At 46.7% G+C, this 22583-nt stretch overlaps 2 protein-coding genes and 1 long non-coding RNA gene across 6 annotated transcripts; 1 reads left to right on the top strand and 2 right to left on the bottom strand.

Moving 5' to 3' along the window:
• Positions 1-2054: 2054 nt before the first annotated feature.
• On the bottom strand, positions 2055-16429 carry LOC122841696 (cytochrome P450 7B1). Of its 2 annotated transcripts, XM_044135240.1 has the most exons (6): positions 16236-16429; positions 14360-14496; positions 13513-14112; positions 13145-13351; positions 12900-13078; positions 2055-3556 (listed from the first exon to the last, which is right to left on the bottom strand). In XM_044135240.1, the coding sequence occupies exons 1-6, from the start codon at positions 16307-16309 to the stop codon at positions 3263-3265; spliced, it is 1491 nt and encodes a 496-aa protein (XP_043991175.1). In that variant the 5' UTR covers positions 16310-16429; the 3' UTR covers positions 2055-3262. The 2 variants fall into 2 exon arrangements, with proteins under 2 accessions (XP_043991175.1, XP_043991174.1); XM_044135239.1 differs by having other exon boundaries at positions 12900-13351.
• On the top strand, positions 16259-18798 carry LOC122841797. The gene is made up of 3 exons (XR_006372450.1): positions 16259-16362; positions 18415-18583; positions 18691-18798. It is a non-coding gene; the product is annotated as an uncharacterized LOC122841797 (long non-coding RNA).
• On the bottom strand, positions 16459-22407 carry LOC122841733 (armadillo repeat-containing protein 1-like). 3 transcript variants are annotated; one of them, XM_044135301.1, is made up of 7 exons: positions 20565-20680; positions 19339-19549; positions 19163-19254; positions 18878-19073; positions 18679-18795; positions 18412-18523; positions 16459-17665 (listed from the first exon to the last, which is right to left on the bottom strand). In XM_044135301.1, the coding sequence occupies exons 2-7, from the start codon at positions 19531-19533 to the stop codon at positions 17340-17342; spliced, it is 1038 nt and encodes a 345-aa protein (XP_043991236.1). In that variant the 5' UTR covers positions 19534-19549; positions 20565-20680; the 3' UTR covers positions 16459-17339. The 3 variants fall into 3 exon arrangements, with proteins under 3 accessions (XP_043991236.1, XP_043991234.1, XP_043991235.1); XM_044135299.1 differs by lacking the exon at positions 20565-20680 and adding an exon at positions 22164-22407 and having other exon boundaries at positions 16534-17665; XM_044135300.1 differs by having other exon boundaries at positions 16604-17665; positions 18449-18523; positions 20565-21279.
• Between the last annotated feature and the right edge of the window lie 176 nt (positions 22408-22583).

Genomic DNA, 22583 nt, shown 5'->3' with positions numbered 1-22583 from the left:
TAATCATAAAGTAATTTAAATTGTTATATTCATCCGGTGGTTTGTACTAAAAAATATTTATTTTTCATGTAGCTTCACCAATTTCGATTTTTATTTGTTGAAAATCGCTGAATTTTCTTATTTTCCCTTTCAAATGCTTGGAAGCGATGCCGGTGAGGCAGCAGCGAGCTCTGCCTCACCTTGGATTGCGCAACCCCTGGCTCTGCGCTGGCTGCTAAGCGGAGAGAGCATGTTGCTGTACGGCGTCAATAAAATGGTTTAAACAAATTTAATATGTGAATTTATTTCCAATAATTTAGCTTATGTATATAATGTACAGTGCTTTTTGTCACCAACTGTGTTTGTGTAACGTGTTTCGTGTAATGAGCGATTATAAACGGCAGAGAACAGGTTCGAGGTGAGGCAGGCAGTTCTCTTGCCTCATGGCAGGGGGCGCTCAAGATCCCAGACGTTCGTCTTGTTCACTCCTCAACTGCCGAGTAAGTGACAGCGAGCTAGGCTAAACGATTCGGGAAGCAAGTCAAGTGCAGCGATAGATTATAATAGAGATAGAGATTTTTTTCCTCTCGCTTATCCCGACTTTCGACATGGATGACTACATTACAACACTAAAAATGTTTTCTCAAGTGGACTTTCAATCGAAGCAGGAGATAATAACCAAAGGAAGACCAACGCCGGAGCTGAAAGGTTTGTTTCAGACTACATAACCTGTAAACTGCTGTCAATCTATGCATCTATTTGCAAATCTGATTCTGATGACGTCAGTGCCTCACCAGCTATGAACCTCACCGCACGTCACTGGTTTACATTGTAGAAACTTGTTTTGAAATATAATTTTCACCTACAACATTAAACATATTTGCTTCAAATGTGATTTATAGTGAAGTTTTGAAGACGGTTTGTCACACAAGTAGTATTTTTCAACAGGCATCAACACAGCCACCTACAATTTAGAAACATCTGCGGTGCGCAGAAGTTTCAACCAGTTAATTTAGCCACAAGTTAATCTGTCATACCGGAACCGAGGTTCTGTTGCTGAGCAGCAGCGAGGGGCCGCTAGAGGAGGCCGCAGGGGCAGCAGCTGGTCGGCAGGACTAGCGGCCGCTGCGGAGGATCGGTCGGCTGGTGGCGGGAGAGGACCACGTCCCCTCACTGAGGTAAGAGTTTGTTTCCAGCTTCTTTTCCACAAACCTTTTATTGACTCTATTGTGAAACATTGCCGCTGCATTTTTAGTGACTTGTTTGTAATAAATTATTGTTAACTTTACTCATTTTTAAAGCCCTGCTCCCACCCGCTTTTTTCTTGGTTTGATTCCTGGTTTACTGCCGTTGCTGACCTGTTCTGCTTCGGGTTTTGCTTAGATCGATACCAACTGATCGTCCTGCCGCCCGGTCCGAACCGAACCGAACCAGCTTGAGACGATATTGATGGAGAAGCAGAAGAAAGATTTACCTAAAGTTGTTGAAGGGCACAGCGCCCTCTGCTGGTGAAGTTCTGGAGGTGCAGTTCCAGGAAACTAGTCCCACCTGAGGACGGCTTCCAGAACCAGAACCAGAATTTTCAGGACATAACTAATGTAACAGTGTTTAGGTTGCAGAATCCCACTTGCTTTATGTAACAGCGCAGTGGGGAAATAGCGCCCCCTGTACTCAGTGAAAGCTGGGTTGCATTTTTCAGTTCAGCGTAGAAAAGCGTTAGCAAAACATCATTTTTATCTGAAAAAATTATGAATACTTACAAGATGTTTGCTCTGCTCCAACTTTTGTACTTTTAGTTTCTTTAATACCATAAAACATTCTAGGTGCTAAAGCTAAATGCTAACGTAGCGAAGCTGTTCTCATTCCGCAGATAAACTGCCCAGAAACTTCATTAAAAACACAACGCAGAGTCGAGGGGTGACTTGGGCCGGCCCGGTACTGCGGAGTGGAGCAGAACCTGGTTTCACGAAGATAAAGCCGGTTTCAATGAAGTGATCCGATGTGACCCGGTCCGAGTTTCAACAAGTCCAAGTCCCAAACGGAACAAATATGTAATTTAATGAACAATTTATAAATTCATATTTAAAAGATTTTATTTAGAAGAAACAGGAAGTGAAGAAGATCTGAGTCGGTTCCGACCCAAACCTCAGCGGCACAATAATGATTCAATAAGAACTGCAACCTAATAAAACATGAAGCTAAAACAGCAGCATAGATAGAAAACATACGGTTTAATATTGAACAAAGAATTTAAGTTAAAAGAATAACACGAGACAGAAAATAAATTCCTGATGTGGTTAAAATTACATAAATCACAGGGCCGGCCCAAGGCATAACTAAACTAAGTAGCTGCCCAGGGCCACCAAGGGGCCCCCTCAGTGGAGTAGATTTTATTTTTTTAGTAATGATTTCTATGTCATTATAATAACAGAAACACAAAATTTCATCACGAAGTGATTTGTTTTGACAATTATATTTAATGATGTATGCAGAAATCTTTATTTTATGAAAAAAAAAAAAATCAATAAATTGCTCTGGGGCCCCTGGTGGCCGCGGTAGGTACTGCACGCTTCGCCAGTATCAAGAGCTGCTGTGCAGAACATCTAAAGGTCCAAAGCTCCGGTCAGAAGTTAAGTTAACAAAACTACGTCTCATAAAAGGACTGATCCTTCAGGGAGGGAGAAAGAAAGAAAGAGGAAGAATAGAAAAAACAAGATAAAGGTTTGTTGTAATGAGCCTTGGTGATGTGATGTAAAAGATTAGTAAAGCTGCTAACAGAACATTAGCTTGATAGAGACCTGGACCGGTCCAGTTCAACAGCCAAACATTTATGCTAGGGTCTTTGTGTTTGTGTGAAACTGAGTTTAAACTTTAAATGAGTTGATTTTCTGGATATTTCTGAGGTATTTTGGCTTCAAACCGTGTTTGATAAGAATAATTAAATTGAATGAATGATCTAATGATCGGGCTGCTGATTCCAGCCGGTCCACATTGATAGCAGAACTAGAGGCCCCAAAACCAAATTTCGCTTAGGGCCCCATGGAGGGTTGGGCCGGCCCTGACAAATTGGATCAGAACCAGTTTTAATCCGGGACAGTTCTGCATCTTGACCGGCAGGAGGTGCTGTTAGCAGTCGCTCCCTCCAGCAGAATCTCTGCTGCAGCGCCGTCACAGTCCTCCAGATGGACCCAAACCCCGACCAGAACCCAAACCTCCGGACTGAGTCCAGACCCTGAGAACCTCCAGAGGGAACAAGACATCTGGACTTCAGCGCCGCTCCGGGTCACACGGGCCGCTGTCTGTAGCGGAACCGGACATCCGAGGAGGGCAGCAGGATTCCCAGACCGGCTCGGCTCGGGTCCAGACCGGGTCGGTTCTGCCCGTCCTCCAGCTGCAGGTCGAAGTACAGCAGCAGCAGACAGACAAACTGCTTGATCTCGTTAATGGCGAAGTATCGACCGGGACAGATGGACGAACCGGAACCGAACGGCATCAGGAAGTAGCGCAGCTTCTGTCCGTCTTTGGAGAAGTCTGTCTTCTCTCTGCCGTCCTGCACGAAGCGGTCGAACCGGAACGTCTGCAGAGAACGAGGAAGACGGGTCAGAGGAGGACATGGACCCGGTTCTGTTCTCAGGTTCAGGGGCGGATCTAGAAAATAATTGCAGCGGCTGCAGTGGAGAACAAAACTAGACAAAACCATTTATATTCTGCTTTTTCTCGCTCTGTGTGTCAGCATTGCTCTACACGGACCCGTTTCCATGGCAACCGACAGACAGCAGCTCAACAGCAGATAGAGGAGAAATACGTTCAAACTTACCAAAAACTGACGTTTCCCACACAAAACAGTAGCAAAGACACCAAAACAGAACATCCAGTCCGTTACATTACGCTGTCAGGCTCGATGTTTTTATTGTCATTATTAATATATTTTCACCTGATTGGCTGATTGAACCTCCTGCTCTACTGATGACTTGCTGGGCAGGTTGTCCTGTTTTAGTGCTAACGGAACCAAAACACACCGAACTGCGCAGCATGTCCAACTTCTCAGAATCAATAGCAGCTAGCAACAGTTAGCCTAGCATAAATCAAAACTTAAATGTGAAACATTTGAACCTTGTTATCTATGGCTGTCACAGGGTGGAATTAACCGCTAAATATTGCGTCCAGTTTTCAGATTCTTAGCGTGATTGTGGTATTTTCCTGACCAATGAACAGCAGTGGCGCACGATGAGTCGCTAATGTCCAGTAATATGTATCCATAGCGATGCTGTCGCCTCGCTCCGTCCTTCTCTCGCACTTCCCGTTACTCAGCAGCTTACATTGTGTTGCATTCAATGTTTTCGGTAAAAAGAGATTCATACCTTAACTGTTTATTGAATTCATAGTCGCCAGCTGGGGTGGCAACTCCCACCCCATGTCACCAGCAGATCCGTCCCTGCTCAGGTTCTAACTGGGATCCAGTCTGTCTGCTGGACTCTCTGAATTTAAGGTCAAGGTTCTGGTTCTGGTTCTGGAATGTGTTCCATCTCTGAAAGGCTCCAGCGGTCAGAGAGAACAGAGGAACGCTTTGAGACCCGAAACATCTGACAGAACCAGGTCCAGTTCTGCTAACCGTCAGTAGGACACTTTCCAGAGGAACCATGTGTAGCGTCCCGGTTGAATGAGATGGTCTCTTAAACTGATGGTTCACAGTCCTTTATTGAACAGCCTTTTATTGTGAACTCACCGTAAGAGCTACAAAATATACAAATAAAATAACATTAGTATTCAAACAGTGTTGTTCTGACATTAACATATAAATATTTTATCTTCTGTGCTAAAATTATGTTTTACAATAAATGTATTTATTAAAATCCAAAATCCCTGTTATGAAATAAAATGCAACGTATTTCAACTGCTGACGGTTGACCATAAAAATCAGCACCATCTAGTGTCAAAACACAACCGTCACACCCAATAGAGAAATACACGTTCACAGGAAAAATAAACATATATACACACAACACACTCACCTTGTTCCCTCATCAACCAAGCGCCAACCAACCGATTGTAACCCTGAATCACACCCAAACTATCTCCCCTTCACTCCGACTCGTTCATGTCAGCTTTCTCTGCCCCAACGGCCGCGCTACTTCTACCGTTTTGCGTCAGTCACCTTACCGTTCCAAGCCCTTTCAAAATAAAAGCATCGACTATCATGTCAACAAAACATGACATGAGGAGACACAAAATATTAGAAAAGTAATTTACACTCCCACCAAATCATTAGAGCTTAACTAAACAAATAGGGCGATAATGATTTCCTTCAGAAAAAATGACCTGTAACCTTTAACCTCTATGAAAACACGAGACATAGGAAAGAATGCAACTTAAACTTAAGACTATAGTTAAACAGTTTCTAATAATAGAATCAGTTTCTGCACTATGGCGTTCCACTATAGAAACTTTACGGGAACACTGTCCATTCTCCATCTTCCGTTCTCCAAAACGAATCTTTACTTTTCTTACAAGTCCATCTTTATCTGTTACTACGTCCATTACACGTGCTAATCTCCATTCATTGCGAGGTAAATCATCCATCTTCTCCATGACAACATCTCCAACCTTCAGATTTCTCTTCGGAGTATGCCATTTCTGCCTTGTTGCGATGTTGGATAGATACTCCCTTTTCCAACGTGACCAAAACTGCTCTGATAGGTACTGCACTTGCCGCCATCTTTTCCGTGCATAAATGTCTTCCTTGATGAAGTTACCTGGAGGGGGCAAGGCTGCCTTTGATTTCATGGTGAGCAGATGATTTGGGGTCAATGGCTCTGGACTGTTTGGGTCACTGAGGTTATCCACTGTAAGAGGTCTGCTGTTCACGATCGACATTGCCTCATAAAAGAATGTCCTTAAAGATGAGTCATCCATCCTGCCTGACGAAAGTGAAGCCGTCGAGCGCAGGATGTTTCGAACCGTCCTGATTTGCCTTTCCCACACACCTCCTGTATGGCTTGAATGAGGCGTGTGCATGTTGAAGTCACACTGCTTCTCGGCCAGAAATGTGATAATGCGGTTAGTGTCCACTTGTTGTAAAGCTTCCTGCAGCTCATTTTTAGCTCCGACAAAGTTGCTTCCTTGATCACACCTTATCTCGCTGACTGCTCCTCTTATGGCTATAAAACAACGGAGCGCATTGATAAATGCGTCTGTAGTCATATCGTCTAACATTTCTATGTGCACTGCTCTGCAACAAAGACAAGTGAAAAGAAGTCCATAACGCTTGTGCACCTTTCGAGCTTGTTTGGTTAGAAAGGGACCAAAACAGTCCATTCCACAAAATGTGAATGGTGGCGATGGCTCTAAGCGCACCTTTGGTAGATCAGACATTCTTTGTTCCTCTGTTCCTCTTCTGAGTCTGCGACACTTTACACATTGGTGTATAAATTTTGTTACAGCTCTGTTGATGCCAGGAATCCAAATTCCATTTGACCTGATCTCATTGATTGTCATTCCTTTCCCTTGGTGTTGCACCTTACTGTGGAAATGAGCAATTAATAGCTGAGTGACATGGTGACCCTTTGGAACTAATACTGGATGTTTCAGTGAGGAAGAGAAAGAAGCATGCTTTAGCCTTCCTCCCACCTTAAGGAGTCCATCACTATCAAGAAAAGTGTCCATCTGAAACAGCTTGCTTTTGTGAGGAAGTGCCTTTCCATGTTTAAGCATCTTTATCTCCTCTGGATATTCATTTGCTTGTACATCTTTTAGAATGACACATTCAGCGTTTCGTCTTTCTTGTGCTGTGCTATGACCTGTTGTTTTATCTCTCTTGGCACAGCGAATCAGTCGAGCAATAGCTTGAGTGGATTTGTACCAAGAAGAAAACTTTGTTAACTTGTCTGCCGAACCTTTCTTCTCTGTTTTGAAAGTGTTCAGCGCATGTGCCCTTTAACTTCTGGATCTCCAGTGGTAAGTCCATGTTGATCTTTGCAGCAGGAGGGATTTCTTTGTCCCACAGAAACTGTGGCCCTTTGAACCAGTCTGATGAGATGAGTTCACCTGCGCTTGAACCTCTGGAGGCAATATCTGCTGGATTTTGCTCAGAAGAAATGTATCTCCATTGCTGGGGGGTGCTGTTGAGCCTTATCTTTTGAACTCGATTGGAGACAAATGTGTGAAAACGGCGCTTCATTATTAATGTAGCCTAAAACTACCTTAGAGTCCGTCCAGAAATACTCATCAATCTGTGTCAATCCAAGCTCATCCTTTAACATGTTGCTTACAATAATGGAAACAACAGCAGCCGTTAGTTCAAGTCTTGGTATTGTTGTTACCTTAATAGGAGCAACTCTGGTCTTTGCTGTAACTAAAGCACAATACACCTTATCATCTTTGTTTACATATCTTAAATACGAACACTGACCATAACCATATGAACTTGCATCAGAAAAATGATGAAGCTCGGTTTTTACTATTTGGCCAAAGTCTTTAGGAACATAACAGCGTGACATTGTAATTTTCTCCAAGTTCTTCAAGTCATCTTTCCAGTTATCCCATACTGGCTTTAGTTCACTGGGAAGGGGATCATCCCAGCCTGTGCCTTGTTTGCATGTCTCTTGAAGCACTCTTTTGCCTGTGAGTACAAAGGGGGAGATGAATCCCAATGGGTCGTACAAAGATGCAACCATAGATAGAATGCCACGCCTTGTAGCAGGTTGGTCATTGGGTCGAAAGCGAAACCTCAGTGTGTCTGAGTCAATGTGCCAGTGAATGCCTAGCGCTCTTTCAAGTTTGGAGTCATTAAATGCTAGGTCACATGCTTGCTGTGGAGAGGCACGTTCAGATGATGGAATGCTTTCTAACACTGTTTTGTCATTACTTACAAACTTGTGTAGTCTGAGGCCACCTGAAGCACAAAGTGTTTGAGCCTCCTGGGCGAGCTGAATAGCTTCCTTGACGCTTGCAGTACTTGTTACACCATCGTCGACATAGAAATCTTTCATTATGAACTGAGATGCAAGGGGAAACTGTGTCTCGTTTTCTTTTGCAAGATGTTTTAATCCATAATTGGCACATCCTGGTGAGGATGTGGCACCGAAAAGATGGACCTTCATTCGAAACTCTTGAGGCTCAGTATTCAGGTTGCCATTTTTCCACCACAAAAATCTTAAATAGTCTCTATCTGCTTCATACACATGAAATTGATGGAACATTTTTTCAATGTCACATAATAATGCAACTTGATGCCGTCTGAATCTGATTAGAACACCATTTAGATTGTTCAGCAAATCTGGGCCTGACAGCAAGTGATCATTGAGACTGTTACCTTTATATTTTGCTGAGGCGTCAAAGACTACTCTGAGTTTGTCTGGTTTTTGGGGATGATATATTCCGTGATGGGGAATATACCACCTTTCTCCTTCTTTTGCTTCGTTTTGAACTTCCTCTGCATCACCCTTCTCTATGACTTCGCCCATAAACTTTACATATTGCTCCTTGTATCTTTGGTCTTTTGACAGTTTGTTTTTGAGGCTTTGAAGTCGTGGCCATTTGCTTATTGTCTGGTAACAGAGGTCTCTCCTTAAATGGAAGTGGCATTTCATAATGTCCTTCATTGTTTTTATAAATTCCTTCCTTAAGTGTATTCAGAAAGAGAATATCATCTTGAGACACTGATTTGTTATCCTTGTTATCATCCTTAAAGTCAGACTCGAGAATCTTGAGTGCATCAGTGGGAGTCATTAAAGGGAGTTCTTTGACTGTAACTCTGTGGCACACAGTAGATATGCTGAAAGAGTCATTGTGAGATGATGTGGGGCCTACAATACTCCAGCCCAATGCTGTGCAGACAGCATAGGGTTCACCTTCTCCTCCTAAGATGACCTGCCTTGGTGCTAAAGCCTTGGAACAGTTGTAGCCAATTAAAAGCCCAACTTCACATTCTAGCTGTGGTGGAATCTCATTCACTATTACCTTTAGATGATCCCATTGCCTTGCCGTTTCACAGGAAGGAATGTGAGAGCGGTTAACTGGTATACAGTCTTTAGTGTAAGCAGGAGGGAGTTCTATTATTTCTGAGGAGTTGTAGCCTCTCACTTTGAGACCTGAGACACGCTCGCTTGGCACAACTTCATCTTTACCAAGCATTGTGGTGAGTCTTAATCTTATTGGGGTTGACTTAGCTTTGAGACTGTTAGATACGTCTTGGTCAATGAATACTGTATCACTTTGGGTGTCCAAGAGTGCATAAACAAGCCTTTCCTTATCTGGTTGTTGCTCTGAAGAAACCCATACTGGTACAATCATAGAAGTGCTTACACATTGTTCATTGGTTTCTGCATTGAGAGACAGGGTTGTTGCAGCCTGTTCTGTATTCGTTTGAATTTGGTTTGTCTGTGATTTGTTGCTGTCATAGTTAAAATCGTGCAGACAGGTAGGGTGTTTTTTCTTGCACATTTCACATGCAAGTCGGTAACGACAGTCTTTTGCGCTGTGTCCGGGTTTGAGACAACCGTAACAAAGTCTTTTATCTTTTATGTATTTTCTTCGTTCCTCAAGTGATTTGCCTTTGAACTGAGGACAACTGTGAAGCTTGTGTCCGTTGTCTTGACAGAGCATGCATGGTGGTTTAATATTTGACCTTTGTTTTGTGCTTTCCGTTTCTGTTACTACCTGCGTATGGAGAACACTGGAGGTGGGCCTTTTTCTTTCTGATAAACTTTAATGGTGGTTTTGGTGACGTCTGTTGAGTGGAGAGCCTGAAATGACGTGATAGGATTGCACACAATCTCAGCTTCAGAAGACATGAACTCAGTAAAGTGCCTTAAACTTGGAAACTTCCCATTTTCTTTCATGTACTGAGTGGCCTGACGATTCCACCTTGCAGCTGCCCAGTTAGGTAATTTTGAACAAGTTTTTGGTTCTCCTCACAATCATTGAGAATGCTTAAACCTTCTATGTGTGGCATAGCTTCATGACATGTTTGAATGAAGTCAGCAAATGCTCTAAATCCTGCAGAGTCATTTGTTTGTATCTTTGGCCATTTTGCCAGTCTTTCTCTGTACGCTTTTTGTACAATAAATGGATGTCCATACCTTTGGTTGAGGCGTTCCCATGCATCATGGTAAGCATCACTGTCATTTCTGTAGAAGATGCCATCAAGTGTTTGTCGAGCTGAACCCCCTACATATTTCTTTAAGTAGTACAGCTTGTCTGCAGGTGATATGTTCCTTTTATCAATGAGTGCAGCAAATGAAGCTTTCCACTCGATGAACTCTATTGGGTCACCTGTGAAAGTGGAGGGCTCAGGCATTGGCAGTCTGTTCATGGTGACACTGTCCTGTAATGCTTGGGCTAAATAAAAAACATCTGCTTGTGGAGGTGAGGTGGACACAATGTTGCTTTTAGGGACTTGAATGGGAGGAGAAACTATGGAAGCCTTCTGAGCTGCTCTGGTACTGTCAACATGAACACTGCTCTCACTCTTTATCTCCTGGTCATAAGTTATTAATCTAGCTCGAGCAGCCTTTAACTCTTTTTCAGCTTTTAATCTCTCTAACTCACGTTTTTGAGATTCTAGCTCCTTTCTCTGTCTTTCCTCCAAAAGTTGAATCCTTTCTCTTTGTTTTTCTTCTTCTAATAACACTTCATACTCTGCTTCCTTGGCTGCCAACTCTGCTGCAGCCTCTGCTCTCTTTACAGCTACTACTGACCTTGCAGAGTTTGAATTACTGGTGGCTGAGCGTTTACTTAAGTGTGTGATAGAAGAACTGTAAATGGATTGAGCATAGCCTGGATTAAGAAGTTCACGTAACCGAGCCTTCACTTTCCCACTGTCATAGTCATCTATGCCTGAGAGTCTTTCATATGCAACTCTGATAATGTCATTGGTGACTGCTTCGCATGCATCTATAAGTCGCCTTGTGTCACTGCAGGGAGTAATGATTTCCCTTATTTCTGTATATAATTTTATGACGCCATCTCTTTCTTTTTCTAAGATGTCCATGAGTGAAGCAATTTGACTGTTTGTTATGTCTGCTTTTAATTGCTCTCGTGCGTGCGTACTTGCCTTTTCCATTGATCATAAACTTTGATTAGACGTTTTTCCTTTTGTGGGCCTCCTCCTCCTGATATGCTCGCATTTTTTCTGTGGGCTTCCTTTGTGAACAGAGCATGGAGGCTCCTCTTCCTCGTTGACAGGTAGGTCCTCTGTGTACTCTGTTTCCTTTTCAGATGCTTCCATGCTGAGGACAGGGCTATACCGTTGACCATCAAATCCCAGAAGACCTTACTTGGAGCCGTGAAGCTGGAACCTTAATGTGGCTTTCACTGGGACCTTGGTGCTGAGAATGATTGAACTTCTTCTTAGCTCGGGGTGAAGCTCTTCTCAGCTTGGGTCAAGCTCTTACTGTAGCGTCCCGGTTGAATGAGATGGTCTCTTAAACTGATGGTTCACAGTCCTTTATTGAACAGCCTTTTATTGTGAACTCACCGTAAGAGCTACAAAATATACAAATAAAATAACATTAGTATTCAAACAGTGTTGTTCTGACATTAACATATAAATATTTTATCTTCTGTGCTAAAATTATGTTTTACAATAAATGTATTTATTAAAATCCAAAATCCCTGTTATGAAATAAAATGCAACGTATTTCAACTGCTGACGGTTGACCATAAAAATCAGCACCATCTAGTGTCAAAACACAACCGTCACACCCAATAGAGAAATACACGTTCACAGGAAAAATAAACATATATACACACAACACACTCACCTTGTTCCCTCATCAACCAAGCGCCAACCAACCGATTGTAACCCTGAATCACACCCAAACTATCTCCCCTTCACTCCGACTCGTTCATGTCAGCTTTCTCTGCCCCAACGGCCGCGCTACTTCTACCGTTTTGCGTCAGTCACCTTACCGTTCCAAGCCCTTTCAAAATAAAAGCATCGACTATCATGTCAACAAAACATGACATGAGGAGACACAAAATATTAGAAAAGTAATTTACACCATGAACCAAATGTTCCCACAGAGAGTTTAGCTAGAGCCACATGGATCGGCTGTAAATGTTTCTCTCTATGTGTAGATGATACTATCGGCCTTTTTCCATCGGTTCGACTCGTGTGTCTCAATAAAGCTGTAAAAAACGTATTTATTTCAATTAATCTGAGAAATAAAACCCACCTTTTAAGAAATGTGATACTGTTACGAATATCTTTAAAAGTTTCCTTTTCGGTCATATTTCAGTCCGTTTTCTCATAACAACCCATCCGGCTGGCCCTGCTCTGAAGCCGGGCCGAGCCGAGCCGGGCCGAGCCGAGCCGAGGGCCGGGCCAAGGGAAAAAGGGCATTTGTGATTTGCCAAAATGAAACCATAAAATCACCTAATTTAGACAAAAACGTGTAAAATCTTTGTAGCCACATCACAGCAAGTATTCAATAATAAAAAAAAAACCGACAGAAAAAGCTGCAATCAGTAAAACAATATTTCACCTAAATTATACATAAAATCAGATAAATCTCACAACACTGCTGATGTCAAATAATTCCAAGTAAAAAAAGATTAATCAAAATAAACAACCCTACACTAGATCAAACTTCCTGATAGCGATAGCATGGCTAGCCGCTTTCCCCTGCTTCTGATTGGTTGTTTCTGACGCAGCGTGTAATTCTGCAGAACACCTGGAGGGGGCAGAGCAACAAAAGGTTTAATACTTCTGTTTTTAGTGACGTGCTGCAGCTTAATTTAATGAGAGTTCACTGGAGCAGAAACGGCACTTCGTCTGTGAGATGTTGCTCCTGTAGCGCGTAGCGGCGCCCCAACAGCCAGAGCAGAACCAGCATCGATCAGCACACCACTGGTACTTAGGTAGGCAGATATGATGCGCTGCCCGTGGCGGGGTTTTAAGGTGACCTCTGATCCCGTACCTGTGGGTCCTCGTAGACCTCGGGGTCCAGGTGCAGACTCTGAGGGTACAGGGCGATGACATCTCCCTTCCTGACGCCCACCGATCGGTCGGAGTCCAGCCGCAGACTGAAGTCCTCCTGGGCCACCCGGATGTTCATGGAGGCTGACGACAGGCGGAGGCTCTCGTTGATGGCGCTCTCTGAAGATGGAGACGGCCCGTTATCGACCCGCTTCATCACTGACCTGAACATGAATTGGAACGCACCCAGAAAGACGAGCTTGTCCAGCTGCTCTTTGCTGAGCATGATGTCGTTGCTGGTGCTGAAGTCCACTCCACTGTCCCGCAGGACGTCGACGATCTCCTGGCGGACCACCTTCAACGCTTCCACCTGACTCACCAGGAAGTAGGCGGCCCAGAAGGTAGCGGGGAGCGTGTTCCCCACTGACGCCCACAGGATAGCGAAATGATGAGCTGGAGGACAGAAGACACAAAGAACTGAGACAAATCAACTGAAAAGTCCTCCAGAACCAGGAAGGATGTTCTAAATCCAGAAACCCAGAGCCTCCTGAGGTTCTGTTCTGCATGTCAGTGGACTCGTTTATCAGGTCACCATCGTCCTCCGGATTATCTACCAGCTTTTTCGACGTCCTTCAGCTTGTCGTGCTGCTCAAACAGCTGGGCTCTTCTCTGGATGAACTGGGAAGTGTTGGTCCACTGGGACATGTGCTGTGGCAGGAAGTAGGAGATCAGCTTCTGGCGGATGGCCAGGGTCCGCCCCAGCAGCCAGATGGGAATCTGAGCGATGAGGAACGGGAACATGTTGTCGAACTTGTGGAAGTCGTTCCTCAGACGGTCCATCCCTCCGTGGCGGCCGCCGGTCGCTGGTCTGCCATAGATGGTCAGGAAGGAGGCCTCGAACATGACGGAGCAGCAGAACTCGTACAGGCTGCCTCTCCTCCAGTCGCTGGCCCCGTTCAGGTGGTCCTGACGGAACACCAGCATCAGGTTACCCATCATGCTCTCTGTCAGCGGTGCCAGGTGGTCCCCCTGCAGCAGCTGGAAGGAGCGCTTGATCTGCTCCCAGAGGCCGGGGAAGGTGTTGCCGAGGACGGGCGGGTAGCCGAAGGTCAGAGGAGCCACTTTATCGGTGAACTCATGGAAGTCCAGCTGCCGGCCCTGCTTGATGATACCGGGGTACAGCAGGGGGTCCATGATGAAGGTCATGTATTTACCTGCAGTAGACAGAAAGACCTGGTTAGCATCCCAGAACCGTCCACCTTTCAGCTCCTGACTGGGTTCTAGTGAAACTGAGCCAGGTCATGGGACCCATCCGGAACAATCTAGACCAGAGGTCTTCAGCACTGGGGTCACTTTCCCAAGGGGGTTTGTGGAGGTACTGCATATTTTAAAAAGTTATGTCTTTGAATAGATAAAAACCATGATCCATGGTGGGTCATCATGGATCGAGTCAGAACCCACCTGCGATCTGGACCGTGAACACGTCCCCATGTTCCCTCCGATGTTCCTCCAGAAACTTGTGAGCGTCCTTCCCAAAGTCCAGAGCCTTCCCCACGAAGGGGATCCAGCCTTTCACCAGTGGAGGCTCGCCTGGTTTCCTGCAACCAAACATCCCCGGATCATTCCTCTGAATCAGATCATGGTTGGATGTGGGAGGAGACGCAGGCTACAGCGGCTGTCTCCTCCCACGGTAACGAGTCACAACATGAACTCTGCTGCTGGAACCGGGACAGAGCGGCTCCACCCTCCATCCTCCTCTGATCCCACCGGAAAGCCAACACCTTTCCTGTTTCTCCCAGGGTGCAGCTCTCAGCTCTCTGCTGCTCACAGTTAAACACAGCCCAGGTTCTGGTTCTGATCCGGTATCTGATCCAGTGTCTCAGCTGTTCCTCTGAGATCCAGACATTCCTGTGATCCGCTAGCAGTTCTGGATCAACACTTCTTTGGATTTTGTGGTTGTTACAAAGCAGGTAGTGAGACCCGACCCGGAGCGGGAACAGAACCGGACACGCCCCACAGATTCCTTAGAGGAATCCAGACAGAACCAGAACCTCAGCAGCAGGACAGAAAGTTCTGGTTCTGATTCCCTGAGGTGGACATCAGACGAGCCGAGACGTGTCAGATGGAGACGCTCTGCGCCCGGAAGCAGAGCGTCTCCTGACACGATGTCATGATGTCATCATTCTGCTTCCTCCTCTGGAGGACACAAAGCGTCCATTATGGGATGCAGAACCAGAACCAGAACCAGCAGGTTGATCCAGCAGCAGCAGATCTTTAATCTGTCCAGTGATTTATAAACTACCAGCAGTTTAAAGTTTTTTTTTTTTAAATTTAAACTACTGCTGGAGGACTGTAGAACTAGGTGGTGTAGAATTAGGTGATGTAGAACTAGGTGGTGTCTCCATCCTCCTGGTTCTGGTCAGAACTCCAGCAGCAGCGTTCTGGACCGTTGGGTTGTCAATCAGACCTGTGAAGACGCTGCTGTAGGAATCAAAGCCACTAAAGAGAAACTAAAGCCTGGATGAGTTTCTCTGGTCTGAGACTTTAGTCTCTGGTTCTGGAAAAGTTCTGCAGCTGCTAGAAGGCCCACTTTGGAGCCCAAGGGTCAGAGGTCAGCCTGATCTCTAGTCCAGTGTTTCCCAACCCTGGTCCTCAAGGCACACTGTCCTACATGTTTTAGAGGTTTCCCTGCTTTAATGTGCCTGATTCAACCTGTTAATCAGTCATCAGTTGAAATCAGCTGCACTGAAGCAAGGAAATACCTAAAACATGCAGGGCAGTGTGCCTTGAGGACCAGGGTTGGGAAACACTGGACTAGTTTACAGCTGGAACAACTGAAGTTATGCATCGACTCTAGATCTATAACTTTAAATCCATAGCTCTAGATCTATAGCTCTAGATCATTCCTCTTTAGGTCCAAAGATAACTTCCGTTTTGTTTCTGTTCAGCTGGAGAAACTTTGGACTCATCCACACATTTATCTCTTCTGAGCAGTGATTGGACGGGTCAAAGGTCACCTGGTGACATCATAACGTAGTGCTCTTTGTCATCTGCGGCGTCAGGTAACAAATTGTGTTTCCTGCTCTCCTTTGGGAACCGGTCCGGACCGGCAGCGGAGCAGCTGGAACCGTTAGCTGCTGACTCAGTTCCTCATCTGGAACCGAGTCATGGCGGTCAGGCTAAATGCGGTGACTTCCCCTTTAAGATGAAGATGATGAAGTCAAAGCGTTATAGAAAAGTTTCGGATCAGCCAGGAATCATCTCCATGTCAGGGAAACATGTTCAACTTCTCTGTCTGAACCCAGTTACAGAACCGAACCGGAGAGTTAGAACTGACCTGGTTCTGCCGCGGAGGATCCAGAGCAGCAGACCGAGCAGGATGCTGATCAGCAGCGGCAGCAGGAAGGACATGGCTCCGCTTCGGTCCGGTCCAGGACGGGACGCTGAGCTCTGATCGGACGGAGGTAGGGAGAGGCTCACGCTGGCCGGGACCTTCACAATAAGAGCTGTCCCTTCACAATAAGAGCTGAAATCGGTTCTGAACCAGTCGGTCTGGAGGTTCTACAGAACTTCAGCCTCATGGTGCCAACTGTCTGGTTCTGGTCCCAGCAGAACCAGTGGAGGTTCTGTTCACCTGCTGCAGCTTGGTTCAGCTCCAGAACCGGCTCCAGAACCAATGAATTGGGTCATGAATGAAACCAGACAGTTTCAGACAGAAGCATTTTATTCACACTGAGGAAGAGGAAGATGATGAAGATGAACAGTCAGAATGATAGAAACCGGTTCAGAAACGGATACGGTCGGTTGAGAATTGGTCCAGTGGTTCTGAAGCGGACCGGGTCACACGGCCCGGTTCCAGCAGTTGGTTCTGATGGTTCGGTCAGAACCAAACTGGGATTCTATGGACGGATTCCAGTGTGGTCCTGCTGGTTTCCATGGAAACCCAGAAGCAAACCCTGACCGGAGTGGTCCAAGCCCGGTTCTGTATGATTGAAGCCCTGTGATTGGACAGAGCCAGGAGGAGGCGGGGCTACCACTGCACACCTGGTGAGGTACGCAGCTCAGCAGGAACCTGCAGGAATGCTGGAGATCAGAGATCCATCAGGAGGAAATGACCCGGGTCTTTGTTCTGTTGGATCCTGGGAACTCTGGGAACATCGGAGGTTTTCCTGAGGAAAACATTCGGCTGAACTGGATCGTCTGGTGATTCCCTAACTGGTTCCCAGCTTTACGACTTGTTACCAGTCGGGTCAGACAGTTCTGAGCTTACTGGGACCAGTCGGTTCTGGTTGGTTCTGTTTTCCAGGAATCCAATCAGGTAAAGTGTAAACATGACGACGTTCTGGAGACCTGCTGTGGGAAAACCCGAATCAGAACATTTGGGTTAGGGTAAGGGTTGTTCTGATCCGGTTCTGGTGTCATTGTTCCTGATTAGAACCGGTTAAATCTGCAGTTCTGCAGTTCGGTCCATTTGGACAATAAATTGTAAACTTCTTGATTTCTGTTCTGACCCGTTTGTCCCACTCAATAAGACACTCTGGTTCTGATCCAGCAGCCGGTTCTGGTTCTGATGGGTCACCAGTAGAAAGACCGAGACAAGAAGTTGGCGGCAGCGCCGAACCAGCTGGACCCGTCCTGGCCTGACCCGACCCGGCTGATCGCCTTGTCCGGGTCTTGAGACGGACTCTCCTCCTCCGGAAGATACTCCGGCAGGTCCAGGTTCTGCTCCACCGATAAAGAACCAGCCTCCAGGAAATGGACCAGAACCTGCAGAACAAAACAAAACCACCAGGATTACTGCTGACCCGGTTCTTCATGTTTAAGGAACTCAGAAAAAATAACCTGAAAAGTTATTAAAGACGATCAGACATGCGGATTTATTGTCTAAGCTAGCATAAAGGCTACGCTAACTGAGTCTAAGCTAGCATAAAGGCTATGCTAACTGAGACTAAGCTAGCAATAAGGCTATGCTAACTGAGACAAAGCTAGCATAAAGGCTATGCTAACTGAGACTAAGCTAGCAACAAGGCTATGCTAACTGAGACTAAGCTAACAATAAGGCTATGCTAACTGAGACTAAGCTAGCATTAAGGCTATGCTAACTGAGACTAAGCTAGCGTTAAGGCTATGCTAACTGAGACTAAGCTAGCAAAAAAGGCTATGATAACTGAGTCTAAGCTAGCATAAAGGGTATGCTAACTGAGACTAAGCTAGCAATAAGCCTACGCTAACTGAGACTAAGCTAGCAATAAGGCTATGTTAACTGAGACTAAGCCAGCATAAAGGCTATACTAACTGAGTCTAAGCTAGCATTAAGGCTATGCTAACTGAAACTAAGCTAGCAAAAAGGCTATGATAACTGAGACTAAGCTAGCAATAAGGCTATGCTAACTGAGCCTAAGCTAGCAATAAGGCAATGCTAACTGAGACTAAGCTAGCATAAAGGCTACATTCAGGCTGTCATTGCTGCTGAATTTCTACTTTGATGATCTTATTGATAATTTCCTCCACACCAGATACGAAGCATGAAACTCCAGCAGGTGACCTGACCTCGTCTCCGTTCTCGTCCTTCACCACCTGCTGAGCCGTCATGACCTCCGTAGCAGCGATGGCCGACGCCAGAGCCTGGAAAACCAAGGCAGACATCAGGAAGCTCTCTGGGATCAGGACCGATCAGGGAAAACGGTCCGGCCGGATCGTTCCATGTCTTGTGAAGTGTTTTCCGTTCATCCTGAAAAGTTTTGGTTCTTCCTGAATATTCCTGACAGAACCGTCCTCACCTCGGCTTTCAGGTCCGATCGGATCCGAACAACACATCTCTTAACGGCCATCTGGAAGGTGAAGCTGATGACGCCTCGGATCTTCAGCAGTGCCTCCTCACACAGGCTGCGCCGACCCTGCAGTGGATCAGAACCGGACAGCGGATCAGAACCCTGCAACGGACCAGAACTGGACAGTGGTGTCTGTGTGCAGACCTACTGGGTCGTCCAGGCCGTGGATCTGCAAGATCACCGTCTTGGCTCTCTTGTTGCTGGATCCCAGGAAGAACTGGGCCCGGCGCCGCGCGCTGCCGCGCGCCGGGCCGGCCGCCTGCGGCTCGTCAGCGCCGGCCACCGCCTGCAGCAGCTGGTAGATCTCTGAGGCCAGCAGCTTAGTCTCTCCTGGAGTGGTGGACCTGCAGGGAGGACCGCAGTGTTTACCACACACGGTTCTGTCCGACCGAGCCCAACCGGGCACCTTCGGTTCCGGAAGAAGGTCGCTCACTTCTGCACGATGTTCTGCAGGCTCAGCATCATCCCCAGCTCTGCCTTCAGCTTCTCCCTGTTGGCTCGGCACTCAGCCAGGTACCGGACCGCCTGCGGAGACCCAGAGCAGCAGTCAGAACCAGAACCGACCGGATACCGTCCGATGAAACCAAAGGTCCGGGCTGGGGGGCTCACCAGCAGGGCGCAGTAGACCACCTGAGGGTTGGGGTGGTCCAGGAACAGGATGAGGCCCGGCAGGCAGCCGTGGTCCTGGACGATGGCTCTGCGGTTCATTGGGTCGGCCGCCAGGTCCCTCAGCTGCATCACCACGACCAGCGGGTCGGGAACCGGGTCATGCCGGGCCACCGGCGGGTCGGGCTCGCCACTCATGGCTGCTGGGGGGGACCTGGAGGAGAAACGGATCAGAACTGGTCTCTCTGGTGGCTCTGCCTGGTCCACTAGACTTGCTGGATGTTCGGTGTCCTCCAACCCGGTCAGAACCGCCGGCCCAGAGCAGAACAGCTGCATATAAACCGAACCCATCAGAACTCCAGGTCCAATTAAATAGCAACCATTTAGCTGTTCAAACGCCAAGGTGGACCTCGCCCCGCCTTCGAGGCGCAGCTCCTCCAGCTCCTTCAGACTAGCCAGCAGCAATTAGCAAACAGCTGAGCTCAGCATAGGAGCTGCTGCTCAGAGCAGCGCTGGTAAAAACGTTAAAGGGTTCATTGAGGAGCCATGTTGGGACGACTTCCTGGAGGCGGAGCTTGAGAATCAGCAGGAATTTTTAAAGAGACAAAGGCCCAATTTCAAGACAATAAATCAGAAAGTCAAATTTACTTTGAAACATCTGATTTGGTAACATAGTTACTGATGATGCTACCAAATGATTCATGAGCCTGGAAAACACAGAACACTACCGCTGGTTCTGGAGAACTTCAGTGGGTTCCAGAATCTGGAGTGTTTGAACGGACCTTATCATTCCTGACGTCCAGAACCGGACCGGGCCCATCAGAACCGGCACCCTGCTCTGTCACGATCAAGGTTCTTCATATGAACCATTTTGGAGAGGAAACCACTCAGTTTCCTCTGTTGGTTATATCTGGTTCTGGATCCGGTTCCGGTTCTAACTTCACCACAGTTAGAACCAGAGAACTGGTTAGAACTGATTTAGTCCGGATTTTCCAGAACCGGTCTGCAGGAGATGGCCCTGTTCTCATTCAGGTTCCTACGGCTGACCCGGCTTCCATAGACCGAACCTGAGTCTGACTGGGACCAAACTGGGCCGGTTGGTACCGGACTGTGTTCTGGTCCTGTTCTCCTCAAGAACCGAGCCTCTCCACCAGAACCCATCCACAACTGTCGTTTGGTTCTGACCCGGATCCTGCTAACAGAGTCAGGATGGTAATGATGTAACTCACCTGGCTGTAACGATCACCGGTACCAGAACCCACACTCCGGTCCGGTCCTCCCGCTGACGTTCGGTTCGCGTTTTGTTCTCTCGGACCGGGTCGGAACTTCTTTGTTTATGGTTTATTTCTTCTCTTCAAGCCGAACTGTCGGTTCTTCCTGCTTAGGCCAGCGGCGCTCCCACGTGCCAACATGCAGCTCTGTGATTGGGCGCCCGGCCCCGGCGGACCAATCAGTGGCTCCGTTCCTCACAGGCCCTGTCCCCACCCTGATGACGTCCGAGAGCGGATCCAGGACCAGCCTGTTTGAGCTGTGATTGTCCTGTGGCCGAGCCTGTCCCGCTCGGCCACAGGACAGGCTGAGCGGCCACTGTCCTGTGGCCGCTCAGCCTGGCCACAGGACAGTGACCAGGCTGAGCGGGTTTTCAGAATTTCGTACAATACCAGCACCGGTATTGTACGAAATTCTGCCGGCTGTGTCGGGAGCGCGCATTGCAGCCAGAGAGGATCCGTTCATTTCCACAGCGCTTCTGATCGATTTATCGGTAAAATAACTCATATAATCATGTCAAGGTTGTAACTTTCAGTAAACAAAATGGCCAAATAAATAAATAAACGAGTTTAGTGTAGATTTTTTTTAATCGCCTAGATAATCGGTCTTTCTACTTTTGTCACTCAAACCTGACAAATAAAAGTCCGTCACCAGACGCGGGTTTCCATCACGTTGTGTGTGTTTGTGATTTTTCACCAGCAGGGGGCAGCACAGACTGGCTGGAAACCCGACCCAGTTGAGCTCGACAGAACCGGTTCCTCACACATATCATATTCTGGAATCAGTTCGGGTCACATTCCGTTACTGACCGGATCCCGGTTCTGATCAAGTTCTGCCCAATTCTGGTTAAAAACCAAGTTCATTTATGGTTCTGATTAGTTTATTAGTCCAAATGAAAATTAAATGAGGAAAAATTCAGTTTATGAATAAATATCCTCTATCCCGGCAGAATATGGAGAAGACAGAAACAACCGGGTCAGGATCAGAACCTTATGGGTCAGACCCTGCGTTGTTTCAGGGTCAGAGGGCTCTGATGTTCAGATGTTCTTCATCACACCGAGGAAGAGGAGGGGGAAGGAGCGGTTCTGATACCACAGTGACAGGAAACAGCAGAACTCCGGGCAAAAACCTGCAGCACCCCGGAACCGCCACTAGGGGCTCCGCGTCACTGAGCTGAAGAAACCTGATGCTAAAGATGACAAACTGAAAACCGGGCCGATATGAGGTGTAATGTGACCCTGGTTTAACTGGTTTAACAGAACTGGATTCACATGTAAACATGTTTCCATAGAAACATGATCAGTTATTCATCAACATCAACATCTTGATCAACATGTTGATGTGACCCAGTTCCAGCAACAAGACGAGAGATCTGTTAAAGTATGAATAAATGTGTTTGCATCCACCAGAGAGCTGAGCCTCTGATGTCATCACACTGACGTCATCACGCTGATGTCATACAATTATTTTTCACAATCCAGCTGGAATGTTGAAGCTTCTCCATGATGTAGGAGCTAAAGAAGCCCTGACCCGGTTGAAACAGCAGAACTAGAACCAACCTGCAGGTAAAGTCCAGTTTCCTGGTTCCGATGGTTCTGACGATCTCCTCTGTCTTTGGCGACGGTTGCCATGGCGACAGGCACTAACAGCAGGTTCAGTTAAAACTGCAGGCAACAATAAAACGACTTTTCTCTGAAAGTATCTCAGATTCATGTTTCTGAAGGATGGATCCACCATGAGCTGCTACTGCCGTCTGAGGAAATGCACCAAAAACACAATCAGAACCAGAAGGCGGGGCTTAGTGTTGTCAATCATCCCGATGCTCTTGCTGCTCAATGTGCTAATGCGAGCAGAGTTTCCCCCAGTTCATCAGCCTTTTATGACCGTCCGTCCAGGCTGAGCGGGTTTTCATGCTGCAGGAATGCTGGGTAAAAGCTAACAGGTCCCAGTGGGACGGGACGCAGTGGAACTGATTTGAT

The sequence above is a fragment of the Gambusia affinis genome, linkage group LG12, assembly GCF_019740435.1.
Source record: "Gambusia affinis linkage group LG12, SWU_Gaff_1.0, whole genome shotgun sequence".
Taxonomy (NCBI): Eukaryota; Metazoa; Chordata; class Actinopteri; order Cyprinodontiformes; family Poeciliidae; genus Gambusia; species Gambusia affinis.
This window is presented reverse-complemented; position numbering and strand designations above follow the sequence as displayed.